The following is a 14,667-nucleotide window of genomic DNA, read 5'->3' on the forward strand; positions in this document are numbered from 1 at the left end:
TATTGATTTAACAATTCTTTTTTGCCTACCAATTGAGATAATTAGGCGAAAAATCTAAGGTTTGGGATATAAGAATGTGAAAATCCCAAATGAAACTTGAAAAAAACTGACATGAATGCTAAGGATGAGAAAGAAAAATAGATTACAACTCCTAAATAGTATATCACTTTTAAAAGTTAATCACTTGCAACCATTATGATTTAAAAAAAAAAAAAATTATTAACTCAGTATTTTTAATAGAAAACAATGCAATTAAGTTGATATTTTTGTAGATAATATGTTAATTTTTGAAAGAATTTTGATTCTCGAGAATCATAATCGATGGTTACCTCTGTTTCTTAGCAATTCTAATTCCACTTATTTTAGAATTGGAATCTAAATCAACAAGAATCAAAATGGAAAAAATATAATAAATTTGATTCTATGTACCTTAGGAATCAGACCGGAGCTGACCCATAGACAACTCTAGATGGACTCCAAACAGTCCTTTACAATATTAAGAGGATGTGGAGTTGAACTTTTGTAGAGTTGGTGTGTTTTTAGTAACACTTCTGAAGTATAAATGGAGGTGGTCCACTTTTAAAATTCAGACTTAAGAAGTTTTAATCTTGTTTGTTATGATTTAGATTCTAGACTTCAGAATTGAAATTCAGAAGTTTTGAATCAACAATGAGGGACGTTGAATGAATCCAGAAGTTTTGAACCAAAAATCAGAAAATAGAAAACAGTTCCAGCCTTCAGAAGTGCTACCAAACACAGCCTTAGTGGACCCAAAAAGTGTGCCACTTCTGCAATATATTGCCTAGGTGTGAGCTTTTTTGTCATCTGAACAGCAACTTCGCATTCCTACAATGCTGTTAGTAAACACGTGTCGTTCTTTAGAGGATTTAATATACTGTTTGATGCGAAGCATCCGTAATCCATATAAATCTACGACACCCAAAGTCTAGCCTTTGGAGTCTCTGGAGAAGGGCAGAGAGAGAGAGAGACGCAGAAAATGGGTTGCGGCGTTCAACTGCTGATGCTCATCTTCAACCTTCTAATCTTCTCCTCTAATGGTAAGAGCTTCTCTCTCTAACACTCTCTCTTAGGGTTTTTCGATTTTGTAGCAATCTTGCAACTGTATTATTGAATCTTTTGTTTCATCGTCAGTTCGATCTAGAAACTCTAATTTTCTGTTGGATCATAGTGATTTAAATATCCTTCGTTGTCGTTAGTTGAGAATCTCTAGACGAATCTATAAGTATATATAATAAATCAACTGATTAGCTCGGCACCAGTAGAAAAATAATTTGATAATTATGGTAATTGTTTAGATTATAATCTTTAAACATTGTGTCTCGTAATGATTTCTATGGAATCGACACACATACTATAAAAGTTTCAGTTTTTAATTCTTGTATTATATAAACTCCAAAATTTGACCTCGTGATTATGATCATTGATAATTATTTGTATTTCATGAATTTCCAAGATGGTTTGATCGAGATGGAAGTGTAGTTTAGTTCATTTATATTTTACCTTGCTAGAGACGTCACGTTGAATTATGCAAGATAAATTCACTACGTACTAATCTTCTTGTCTGGCATCTCCTACAATCACACTAAATTTTGCATCTTTGATTCTTTTAGTTGTTGTTAGGTTTTTGAATGGTAGTCAAATCTCTTAGAGAGTAAGCCGTTCGATGTCATCAGCTTTTCTCGACACCCAAAGAGAATCCAATGCCATTCAATTACATTTTCTTATAAGTGTTCGGTGTTTCTCCATCTTTTTATTCAGAGGAGGTTTGGGGTCTAGGCCTTCTTCTTTGATTTTTTTGTTTTTTGCGGTGGGTGGGTAGGGGGGGGGGGGGGGGGTGTCGTATAAACTCTAGAATTGTCAAAAAATGGAAGTTGAGAAAAGCATGGTGAGAATTGGACTAGATTCACTAGTTCAGGCGGCATTTTCGAGTTAGATAAGTTTTATAATCAACTTCGTATCAAGTATACCTATCAAAAAAAACTTTGTATCAAGTATGTCTTTTTCTTCCATATGGAAAAAAAAATGTAATAAATATTGTATAAGTAGTCAATCTTTTTGGTAAGTATTAGTATGCAATCTTCCACAAAGGAAAAGTCATCGGTTGGGATGCCTTTGGTCCATGAAGAACTACATTGGACAACCCCTTTGTCATCCATTGATTTTTGGATAATGCCTCTATTGACATCCTTTGAATGCCCTACAATTCTCATCTTTTAATGTTTATGTGGCACAATAATTCACACATGTTGGTCACATATCTAAATCTATGCATGCATGGTTAGCGTGTGTAATAGAGAACCTTCAACACTTTTGATATCCTAAACTAAACTGTGGATTTTTAAAAGAGCGTCCAGCTGATTTTAGGGTGCCTTGCATCATTAAAAAATTCTTTGATTTTATCACAATGCAGGCAAACCTAATGGAGTGTGCATTTCGCCGGGTGGCCGCTTTCCCCCATTTTCATCTGAAGGGAAACCTCCAAGAAAAGTTACCAAGGGGCCGAAAGATTTGACTCTATGTAGGGTGTTCCGTAGAAGCACATGTTGTGATGTAGCCCAGACGCATCCGGCTTTGTTATCTGTTAGAAGGTTGGCTTCAAATGGAGAAGCAAATCAAGACTGTGTGCAATTATGGGAACTGTTGGAATGCTCCATCTGTGATCCACGTGTTGGCATTCAGCCTGGACCTCCTCTTATATGTGCCTCTTTCTGTGAAAGGGTCTTTCATGCTTGCTCTAATGCCTACTTCTCTATGGATGCACAGACCCAGGTGGGTGGATAGTCTCAATATCTCTTTATTAGGAATCTGAAGTGTCATTTAAGATGATAAGGATATTTACAGGTGGCATATCTTTACACATGGGGCACTTGCAGGGGTGTAGGAGAACCATTTTGTATGTATCAACTCTCACCCCTGCATGTGTGCCACATGTGCAATTTTTCAATGGTGGATTTCTCTTTGTAGATACTTGAAAAATACTCAATTATTTGATTAGATGTTCTTTTCTTAATTTCAGGTTATGTCACCATGTGGATTAAGTGACTTTGTTTGTGGCATAGCTTCTGAATGGGTCTCTAATGGTACAGAGTTCTGCCGATTTGCAGGCTTTTCTGTTAAACCATCTGAGCATTACCAAGACGAGGAAGTACCATCTTGCTATGGTGGGAAAGCCAGTCTAGACTCAATTGCTAATTCATGGAGGGCTTCACAAGCTGAAGTACCCCAGAAAAATGAGAACATTGGTGTGTTTGAAGATTTTCAGCAATGGGTTAAAGAAACTCCTTTCAGAGAAAGAGTTTTGTGGGCAGGAGGGATGGTGCTTACAGCCGGAATTTTGTTTGTAAGGTTGGGCCACTCACTTCGAACACCTATATGTTCCGTTCTTCCCTTATAATTATCTATGACTGATTTTCAAGATCAATGTTAACAAAATCGAATGAGATACTAAAATCATAAGGGAGATTTGATCCCAAGATCCGTAAAGAATTTTCCTTATAAATTAAGAGAAGCTGAATAATATTCTAAATTTTTTGAAAAGAAGGAATATGACCAAATCCTTCATTTTTCATGATATTGCAACATTGTTTTTGTCCATGGTCCATATGCTACCAAGTACTAACATCAAGCTATCATCAAACTAAACTAATTCCTCTCACAAACAAGTCTCAGATCAGTTTTTCATAAAGTGGGCATGGACATGCATTTCTCCTCACATCTGTGTGTGTATGTCACCCTTGGTTTGGGTGAACTACAGATAAGGCTTGGTTTGTTTTTTCCTCATCTTTCTGCATGTAAATGTGGGTTAGGCTTTCTTTATTTGCTCATCTTTGCCTGGTCTGTGCAGCAAAAGGAAGAGTCACAGCCAACGTCAGAAGAAAGCAGCTTCTCTACGCGCAGTAAAGAGACTCGAAGCTGCAATGAGCAGGCAGTCTTCAGTTAATCAAGGAAATAGGAAGGGAAGTGGAAGATAATTGTCTCCTTTTTTGTATGTTAACACAGGCAAGGGGGGCACCATGCCCAGCTGTTTTGCTTTGTGGTTTGAATCTGAAGTTATAGGTTCATTGTAGATACCCTAGTTAGGGTTTGAATTATTATATATTTGTATGAGATGAATTTATTCCAGGCCTTGTTTTAGAACATGTTGCCCTCATAATTGCATTTTCAAAAAGAAGAGAGATATTAGCAGCCTCAATTTTGAGACTTAGAAATTTTTAATCCATCAATTTCCTTTTTTGGTTGCTTGTCTAAATTATGAATGGTCCAAGATGCTTTACTTTTCTCCAAAATTGATATAATTCATTTCCTTTTCGATCCCTCAGTGCCATTCCAAATAGCTCAAAATATGTGTTACACATAACACAATACACATGATTGGGATTTCAAGGTGGTTTATATAGATATTTTCTTTTCTTTTTAAGTGGGAGCTCGCATGTAAGCAGATATTGTTAATAAAATAATGAACAATGAGTCCTTGTTCGACTGCAATCACATTTAACTTTGAAAATACCAAGAAGATTCATATATATATATATATATATATATATATAGAACAGCGTTCCTAAGACTCATATTGGGACTCACATTGCGACACACCGTTTTGTCTTATATGGGCAAAAATATTTGGAATGGGCTGATTTTTTGTGAGGATGATCTCTGTGGTGAGGAGATCATCCTTGCCAAAAATCAGCTCATTATGAAACTTCTAGACCGTCCAATTTTTGTTGAAAAATTATAGACCGTCCAATTTTTGTAAATCAATTTTGATGGGGTTAGAAGTTTTGGAATGGGATGATTTTTTGCCAGGATGATCCCCTCATCACAGAGATCATCCTCACAAAAAATCAGCTCATTCCAAACATTTTTGCCCATATAAGACAAAACGGTGTGTCGCAATGTGAGTCTCAATATGAGTCTTAGGAACGTGACCCATATATATATATATATATATATATATATATATATATATATATCAAGTGGGTCCCAAAATTTAATTCTATTCGCTTTCTCAAACTTGAATGTCATGAAGCTCTAAAATATTTGTTTCTCGTTAATATATTTCCTAGGATATCTCTACATGTTATTTATAACAGCTAGGATAATCAAGGAAAATTTAAAATGTATAGAACTATTTCCCTCAATGGCATCACCAATAGCAAGTTTTCAAGTGAACTTCTCACTATGTAAGTAGGACTGAGGATTGCACACAAAGCTGATTAGAACTTAGTTATACACCTTATGTGTACCAATGGTTTATCTTTAGTCTTTGTAAATCTCAGTTCTTCCTTCAATTTTATTTTATTAAAACAGGAAAATAAAATATGAGGTAAACAAATCGGTTAACAGATATTTCGTTTGTTTTTCTTACATTGCATTAGTGTTGAATATTTTCCCTAAAGAGCTATATTTGGATCTTAAATCTATTTGTGGTGTAATTTCTCTTCAATTAAAATTTTCGAGTCTGGCCATTCTTCTTTATCTTCAAATCCCTTATAATCCTTGGCCAAGTGGGTGAATCACCTTTCTTGATTTGCTTCGAATCTAAGTGTCAATGGGATTGAATTCAATAGAATCATTGAAATATCTTATGACAGATTCCAGATTCCCACTATAAAAAATTACCCCATGCTTTCTTAAATTATTAGAACAATACAAATGCTAGTTGTTTCGAAGCAATCCAATGCCGTGTAGCACATGCTATGTTATCGTTCTCAAATGTTGGTTGCCTCTTTCTGGTCTCTTCAACAGGATCAAACGTGTAACGTTGGGCACTTAAGTGGACCATACAAGCTTTTATACGGTTAACTTTCCATATTATTACTATTATTGATGTGGATCTGAATAAGATACAGCAAGAACTAGTACAACCGCCATGTGTTGATGTCTTGCACGCCCAGACCTGAAAACCATTTTCTGATTGGAGTTTCAAAGCAAACCCACCAAATGCCAAAAAGGGCAAGCTTTTTTAAGTGGTTAATATCTCACAATATAGAAGCCAAGAGGTAACATATGAAAGAGAGGTTTCATATGGTAGCCAAAGCATGCCTAAAGCATAGGGGGAGAGGACTAGAGTTGGTTTGTAGGGTGAAGCCCACAAAGATGTGTGCATGGTTATGAGGAAGGATGTGAAGCAAGTTGGATTTTGATGGGCAAGGTAGAGACAAGAGACATATTCTTGCTAGTTGGGCTACTACAAGACATTTTACTTCACTGCTTTGTGATTTTGACAGTGCAGGAAGTCAAGAAGAACTGCTGCAACAAGTCCTTCCCTCCCCTATAAATTTGCTAACTGTTGAGCATTCTAGCAAATCAGTTTGCTTCTTAGAACTATTGGTAGCCATGGCCTTGAAATCTCTTCTCTTTGTTTGTCTCTTGGTTGCTGCGGTAGCGGCTCCACTGGCTGAAGCTCAACTCGGGGGCCTCGGAAACCTCCTTGGGTTGATCCGTATCCAAGGGACTCTGTTTTGCTCCATCAATGGCAATATGGGTGTCAATGGCACGGCAACCCCCGTGTTTCCAAGTAAGTTAGCCGAGATCCTCTGTTTACAAAGAAATTAAATGTTATGGGCACGATTCATCTCCTTAAAAAATACCGTTTTAAGCATGCTCAGGCAAGAGTAGTACTTCGACAAGTGAAACTTAATTTTTGCTGAAGATAAGTTTTGTTTTCTTCATGCAGATGCTCAGGTTCAATTGCAATGTGGGGCTGGAAATGTGGTCTCTAGTGTGACCACCAATTCAGGTGGAGTGTTTTCTATCTTGTTGAATCCGATACAAGTCCTCTTAACGTCACTCCTGTCTGATTGCAATCTTGTGGTCAACACTCCACTCTCTACCTGCAATTCTGCGCTTCCTATCAATGGAATGCTTTCGTCACCATTACAGCTTATTGGAAAAACCATTGAGGGGCTTCTGAGCATCACCAACATTATTCCTGCGGGATTCAGCCTTCTTCCTTGATCAACTAAGCATGGTAGCAGTATTAGTAGTAGTAGTAATAGCTTGGTTCTTACTCCTGTCACCCTTTATGCATAAGATCAACTATGGCATGTAGTCTCCAGTTTAAGCACTATCTTTAACTATGTACATTTCCTTGAAGTGATGAAGATGGTTATCAGACTGTAATCTTCCTTTCAAAGCTATATATTACTTTAAGGAATAAATGCCCATGTCGTCTCTGTCTTTCTGTTTATGCTTGTATGTTTTTTTATTTTATTTTTTTAATGAGATCAGATGGGCACTTGTGCTCCACAAGTTCTTCCATGCAAAAACGTGAATTCACTTTGAATAAGGAAAGGAAATCGATGGTATTTGGACACAAGGATATGCTGTGCTAGTGGTAAAAAAAAAAAAAAAAACCCTTTTATCTCCAATCTGGTTGGCCCCAAACCTCAACCCAAAAAACTTGGACAAACATCCGTTAATATGCATTTCTCTTTCCATCTCTGCCATTCAACCCTAGACATGTCCACTATAATTTTTTTTCCCTATTTTGGAGCTTCTAACCATTGTACAATCAATCTATCAATGTATCCAAACATCCCTTAATATGTATTAAAACGACATCCAATGCTAGGAAATCTATTAACCCGAAAAGTCGAGCAAATCAAGGGTGACCCAAATGGTGGATTGAATCGTTCAAATGGATGATCAGGATCTGCCCATTAGGTTATGAACTAGGTTTTCCCTTCATAAGCTGGCAAATTGAAAACTCTGAATCAATGACAACCACCTTCGAGTTTGGACCCATAGCCCACTTGATTTACATATTGCAATCCAACTTGAGATGGGTCAAATCTTGCTTACCCACCAAACAAATACTATCTTATACAAAATGAGTCAATAACACAAATCCCATGTTACCCTTAAATGTATATTTTCTTACATCCATTCCATTTTCAACTTAAAACACCACTCAGCTTATCTTCCACCAATCCGGATTCCCTAATAGCATGAATAACCAAACTATTGATCCCGAAATCACAGTATTCACATAGACTACACACAGTAAAAGATAGAAAGCATGTCCACCTATTGGCTCATGCACAATGGCCCATTAGATAGGCAATATAATCATGATCTCTTAAACCATAAACTGATCCAGCCAGATGGCTGCAGCCACTCGTACAATTTAAAATTTTTGGTGCACTGTAGCTCTTTGTCAGGACCCTCTCAATGGTGGGTTCATGACATGGACACCCACGATTCTGTTGACACAAAAAGGAAAATAATACAGTTTTTGCACAAAGAACTAAAACCTCAGATGGATTAAGTTTCCAGGTTAACATCTCTAAGGTGGTGCTGATGATGAAAATGTAAGTACAAATTCAACCAAAGAAGAAATGATGCATGAACATATTCAGTATTCGTGTATTGTTGAAGATCTAATAATGCAGCTCTCAAGAGTGGGGTGCACCAAGTATCTCACTAGCCCTCCTATCTATTTCTTTGCATAAGTTATCAGCATTGGGTTTTGCTGGGTTATCTTGAAACCCTGGAGTCCTTGCATCGCAACCGTTGACTGCATCTCGTCCCCATATTCCACAAAAGCAATCCCGGGCTTTGCCTCCACCATCCTAACCTCCTTGAACCCAGGATACTGACAGAACAGCATTTGCAGCATCATTGGAGTGGTTTCATGGGGAAGATTTTGAACGAAAAGTATACTATTTGGTGGGGCTGGAGCTTCTGGAGCAGATTTTACACCTCCAGGATATAGTATCTGCAAACAAGAGTACCATGGGAGGCATTAAGAAAGAAAGACCTCAGAAACAAGCAAATGAAAGATTTACAAGAAATGTCATAGTCACCAGGACAAGAAAGCATTTCTAAGCTTTTGCATGAACTAAAATAAAAGAAATCATCATTTTGCATCCAAGTTGCCTACTAACTTCCTAGAGGTCTTTAGAGAATAGGAAGTTGTACGGACTTAGATCCATAGCTCAGTTGGTTTGACACATTGCAAAACAACTTTGAGGTCGTGGATTCAAGTCCAGCTCACTCATCAAAAAAGAAAAAAAGTTGTATTATCTGAGTTGGTCGAGCCAAGATGAGTTAATACCAGTGGGACTTACAGTGCAGTAACACTTTGTATCAGCTGATCTCGAGTTGATGAACTCAAGCCCAGTAATTTTGTTTTTGCCAATTGTGCTAAGAGTAACATCAGCATTGGCTCCAACAAAGAGGGGATCCAATACTGCCAGTTTAATCATTCATAAAATAATGAGTTATTATCAATAACATTTTGCATAATGTTTTCTCGAAAAAAGGAGGGTTAAGAGCAGTCTCTGAAGTCAACAGTATGTTACAATGGAAGCAATCACAAAAAATGCCACTAGCATCAATTATCAACAGTGAACCAGCAACCACGTACAATTGCGGAGGTGACAGGACAGCCTAACAAAATGTCCGTTCCAATTGTAATACACAATTTTGCCCACGTTAACAGTCCCCATTGGCAATGGTATCTCCAACAAAACCTTAATGAATGGGGAAAAAAATGAATTATTCTATAATATGCTTTCTATTAATTATTACACAATTGTTTGGGGTAAATGCAATTATCTGGATATACTATAGCATATAACTATCAGAAATATTAGTTTATTCATAAACTAAAAATTATATAGAGTAGAAAATAACATATCTGTTCAATTATTACCAACCAGATAAGTTTTACACAAACTATTCTCCATTATATGAGCAGGATAAGTTTCTGTTATTTTTAACTTGCTCTTTATGGTGAAGTTTCTGTTATTATTCTCTTCCAAGTTAATTTACCACTAGTTCTCAATATTTTTTCTACCATGACCAATCATTAAGCCTATAAATTATAGCAACTTTTAGTGTTCTGGAATTTTCAAGTTCCATTGCACCTTGGGGTTTTAGCGTATAGTTCGTAGATTTGAAGCTTGCTCTAGACACTCTTTCATTTTTTTCCTCATGTTGTTCTAAATTTTCTTATGCCTTTTTGTGCTTGAACCAACCCCAAATTTTTGGGATGCTCAAAATCAACCTCAAGCATTTTGGTCATCTTGAGACCAACTCAAATGGTAGACATCAATACATGCTTTGAAATGTTATAACGCTCTATAAAGGTTAAATCCAGACAAGTATTTCACCAATTGCAACATCTCTTGCAGTCTAATACTAAGTTTCCAGTCCCTTGTCCCAAACCATCCTCTAAGAGGTAAGAAAAAAATTGATCATTGACTCAATATATGAAATAATAATGGAATTTTTCAGTAAGGAGAAATGATGAGATTTCAGGAAAAATATTGGCTACTCATCGTCAGTGAAAGAAGTCAATAAAGATAGAAGGAAAAAGTGTGCTTACTGGAGGCGTTGCACCATAGGCACCAGCATAAGAAGCATTCAGACCCATCCCAGCTTGATTAGCATCATGCTGTTGTTCTCTTCGCTTTCTCTCAGCTGCATAGGCACATATATAAATCTTCAGGAAACTATTTATCATAAATTTGCAAGTCAAATTAATATAGAAAACAGAATGTAAGGCCCTCAACGGAAGCTTATGAATTTTTTCCATGGAAAAGTTTTTCTTAAAAAATCCACTGTTTTGGAATTTTCAAAATGGTATAAATTTTGATTTAAAGGGAAAAGAAGGGGGAGGGATTTTCGCTAAGCTTCCATACAAGGTCTGAAATAGAAAGTTCCCGTAAAATAAAATCAGATTGGGATACTTGAGGTGGGGATGAACCCAAATTTTATAAATCTTTTTAAAGATTTGATGAGATGGCAGACAAAAGAGGATTCCATTATCAGTTATAATGAGAGATTTGGGAATTAAATTTATCGGAATCCCAAGTTCAGGACTTCAAAATTCAAACAAATAACATTTGGAACAACTAGCAAGTTCTTTGGCCATCCTAAAGAAAACATCCTTGGTGAAGATAAGCACATATTGCAATAAGAGTCTAAAGGGTAACCTAATTTTGGTAAGGATAACCCCACCAAAAAATCAGCTTTCAACTATATATATGTGAGCCCTACAAACCATTGGAACAAATTGTGTACCATATCCTTCTTCCTATATAAGGTTCTCGCCTCCAAGAAAATGTATGAAATTTCGATGATCTCAGTAAGATGCTTCTATGAACTTTTATTCCTAAAAAGAGAGAAATGCATCTAATGCATCAAAGCAAATTTTTTATCTAGTACATCTAATAATGCTTTGTGGGCTTTCAATGATTATTGTCCAAGCAGGGGCGGAGCCAGGATTTTGTTCATGTGAGGGCGAGTAAGCGTGGAAATTTTTTTGTGGGGGCAACTGCCCACACTGTAAATCTGCCCGTATCCAAGTATATAACATTACTTTCGAGGATCTGCCAATGACCAATGAAAGGTAATGAGGCATGTCAAACAGATATTATGTATTTTTTCTACATATAGGCTAAGAACATAAAGAAGAACACAATAAAGATGACTAAAAGGAACAATTTTGCGGGGCAACACAAGTAAAGATTTTCAAGACAAGAAGTAAATTTTGGGTTGCAGTAGGTAAAATAACCAAATGATACCTCGTTCCTCATGCCGCTTCCGCCTTTCTCGTGGAACAAAAGTACCATCAGCCTTAGCTATCACGTCCGACTTCGTCTTCGCATATTGTATCCTCTGCTTATTGTAACAGAAATTACTAATCAGACCCATATTCTCAGAGATAATTTACTTAACTGAAATCAATCTAGGGTAGAAAGAATCTCAAATTCTATTTAAAACAAACAATCTAAGAGATACCATTGGTTTATCATAGAATGGGAATCCCTGCATTTGCTTAAGAGCATTGGTGGCGGACGAAACATCCTCGAAAACAACCCAAGCTTGCCCTTTGTGTTTCAGAGTCTTGAAAGCTAGAACCTCCAATATCTTTCCGAATTGAGAAAACACCGCCAAGAGTGATTTCTTCAGCTCTGGATTTTCATGCAATTTGTTTTACTCAGATCAGTTAAGACTTTAGAGAGGATTTAACCCCCCAAAAACAGCTTTTTTTTTTTTTTAAACTTTATTTCAGAACTATAATGAAAAAAAAGGGCCGCTTGTCTTGAATAAAATTCAAGAGTTTGAAGCTCTTAACGACCTCTGATAAAATTAGGGCAAAAAACTTTCGATCGAGAGAGAGAGAGAGAGATGAAACCTTCGAGTTTGATTTTCTCGTTGAGATTGTTGATGTAGATGGTCATATTGGGTGAAACTTCCCCTGTGCTCATCCTTGCGGCTCGGTGTTGTGTTCTGTTGTGTCGTTTACAGTGAAGAAAAAGAGGGGAAGGACGACACAGAAGAAAGGGGGGGGGAAAAAAAAAGACGCGCTATCTACACCCACTTACTGCTTTAACCCACTGTATTTGTGGGTGTACGCAGAAAAAAAAATTGATTGCTGGTTTCGGAGGGTCAGGTTCAAGGGACATATGAGAAAACATATGTAAAAATAATGTAACATTAATAAATTTTCAAAATATGGGTTAGAAATTTCGGATTGAGCTGATTTTTTGTGAGGATGATCTCTATGATGGGAAGATCATCCGGAAAAAAAAAAATCAGTCCAATCTGAAACTTCTAACCCCACTAAAAGTGATTTAGAATGTGAACCGTCGATCTTTTATTAATTTTTGTCAATAATTTGTAAATAACTTTTGATGGATTTATAAGTTTCTGATTGAGCTGATTTTTTGTGAGGATGATCTTCTCATCATAGTGACCATCCTTGCAAAAAATCAGCTCAATCCAAAACCTCTAACCCATGTTTTGAAAAACCATTGTTTTTTCATATGTTTTTACGTATGGCCCTTGAACCGCCCTCATATAATATGGATTTAGAAGTTTCTGATTGAGCTGATTTTTTGTGAGGATGATCTTCTCATCATAGTGACCATCCTTGTAAAAAATCAACTCAATCCAAAACCTCTAACCCATGTTTTGAAAAACCATTGTTTTTTCATATGTTTTTTCATATATATGGGGGCGGTTCAAGGGCCATACGTAAAAACATATGAAAAAACAATGGTTTTTCAAAACATGGGTTAGAGGTTTTGGATTGAGCTGATTTTTTGCAAGGATGGTCACTATGATGAGAAGATCATCCTCACAAAAAATCAGCTCAATCAAAAACTTCAAAATCCATCAAAAGTCATTTACAAATTATTGACAAAAAATCGACGGTCCACATTCTAAATCACTTTTAGTGGGGTTAGAAGTTTCAGATTGGACTGATTTTTTTTTTCGGATGATCTTCCCATCATAGAAATCATCCTCACAAAAAATCAGCTCAATCCGAAACTTCTAACCTATATTTTAAAAATTTATTAATATTACATTGTTTTTACATATGTTTTTTCATATGGCCCTTGATCCTGACCCTATATATATAGGGAAATGTTCAGCACCCTAAGTTTTACCACACACTTTAACAAACGTTTTTTGTCCTACATGGGTTAGAAGTTTTGGAATGAGCTGATTTTTGGTGAGGATGATCTCTATGATTAGAAGATCATCCTCCCCAAAAATCAGCCCATTCCGAAATGTTTAGCCCCATGTTTACACGTTGAAAAATCGTGGACCGTCCATTTTTTGTAAATCAATTTTATGGGGTTAGAAGTTTTGGAATGGGCTGATTTTTGGTGAGGATGATCTCCTCACCATAGAGATCATCCTCACCAAAAATCAGCTCATTCCGAAACTTCTAACCCATGTAAGACAAAACGCATTTGTTAAAGTGTGTGGTAAAACTTAGGGTGCCGAACGGGACCCATATATATATATATTTGGGATGGCGTTATTACGACCCCCTTTGCGACACACCATTTTGTCTTATATAGGCAAAAATGTTTGGAATGGGCTGATTTTTTGTGAGAATGATCTCTATGGTGAGGAGATCATCCTTGCCAAAAATCAGCTCATTATGAAACTTCTATCCCCATGTTTACAAGTTGAAAATTTTTAGACCGTCCAATTTTTGTAAATCAAATTTGATGGGGTTAGAAGTTTTGGAATGGGCTGATTTTTTGCCAAGATGATCCCCTCATCACAAAGATCATCCTCACAAAAAATCAGCCCATTCCAAACATTTTTGCCCATATAAAACAAAATGGTGTGTCGCAAAGGGGGTCGTAATAACCCGACCCATATATATATATATATATATAGTGTTCACTGGCTAACTTTTTGGCAAAACATTTTTCAAACACATGAGTTAGAAGTTTTGGAATGGGCTGATTTTTGGTGAGGATGATCTCTACGGTGAGGAGATCATTCTCACCAAAAATCAGCTCATTCCAAAACTACTAACCCATGTTTACAAGTTGAAAAATCATGGACCGTCCATTTTTTGTAAACTATTTTTGGTGGGGTTAGAAGTTTTGGAACTGGCTGATTTTTGGTGATGATGATCTCTTCACCGTAGAGATCATGCTCACCAAAAATCAGCCCATTCCAAGACTTCTAACTCATGTTTTGAAAAATGTTTTGCCAAAAAGTTAGCCGTTGAACGAGACCCATATATATATATGGGTCCCGTTCAATGGCCAACAGTTTGGCAAACATTTTGGCAAATACTTTTTCAAAACATGGGTTAGAGGTCTTGGAATGGGCTGATTTTTGGTGAGGATGGTTTCTACGGCGAGGAGATCATCCTCACCA

General features: G+C 36.6%; 3 protein-coding genes across 3 annotated transcripts; 2 read left to right on the forward strand and 1 right to left on the reverse strand.

Annotated features, from left to right (window-relative positions):
- Positions 1–905: 905 nt before the first annotated feature.
- Positions 906–4,213, forward strand: LOC147402473 (folate receptor family protein). Its single transcript, XM_086444149.1, has 4 exons — positions 906–1,058; positions 2,432–2,790; positions 3,038–3,366; positions 3,866–4,213. Exons 1-4 carry the CDS (start codon positions 998–1,000, stop codon positions 3,990–3,992), a joined length of 876 nt encoding a protein of 291 aa, XP_086300275.1. The 5' UTR covers positions 906–997; the 3' UTR covers positions 3,993–4,213.
- A 1,419-nt stretch (positions 4,214–5,632) lies between these two features.
- On the forward strand, positions 5,633–7,196 carry LOC147402474 (phylloplanin-like). The gene is made up of 2 exons (XM_086441635.1): positions 5,633–6,538; positions 6,698–7,196. Exons 1-2 carry the CDS (start codon positions 6,358–6,360, stop codon positions 6,976–6,978), a joined length of 462 nt encoding a protein of 153 aa, XP_086297761.1. The 5' UTR covers positions 5,633–6,357; the 3' UTR covers positions 6,979–7,196.
- Positions 7,197–8,081: 885 nt separating this feature from the next.
- U1A (spliceosomal protein U1A) lies at positions 8,082–12,330 on the reverse strand. Its single transcript, XM_086444150.1, has 5 exons — positions 12,170–12,330; positions 11,773–11,945; positions 11,556–11,649; positions 10,355–10,449; positions 8,082–8,740 (listed from the first exon to the last, which is right to left on the reverse strand). Exons 1-5 carry the CDS (start codon positions 12,240–12,242, stop codon positions 8,459–8,461), a joined length of 717 nt encoding a protein of 238 aa, XP_086300276.1. The 5' UTR covers positions 12,243–12,330; the 3' UTR covers positions 8,082–8,458.
- Between the last annotated feature and the right edge of the window lie 2,337 nt (positions 12,331–14,667).

This window comes from Akebia trifoliata, chromosome 5 (assembly GCF_017979445.1).
Source record: "Akebia trifoliata isolate Shusen 1 chromosome 5, ASM1797944v1, whole genome shotgun sequence".
NCBI classification, from domain to species: Eukaryota; Viridiplantae; Streptophyta; class Magnoliopsida; order Ranunculales; family Lardizabalaceae; genus Akebia; species Akebia trifoliata.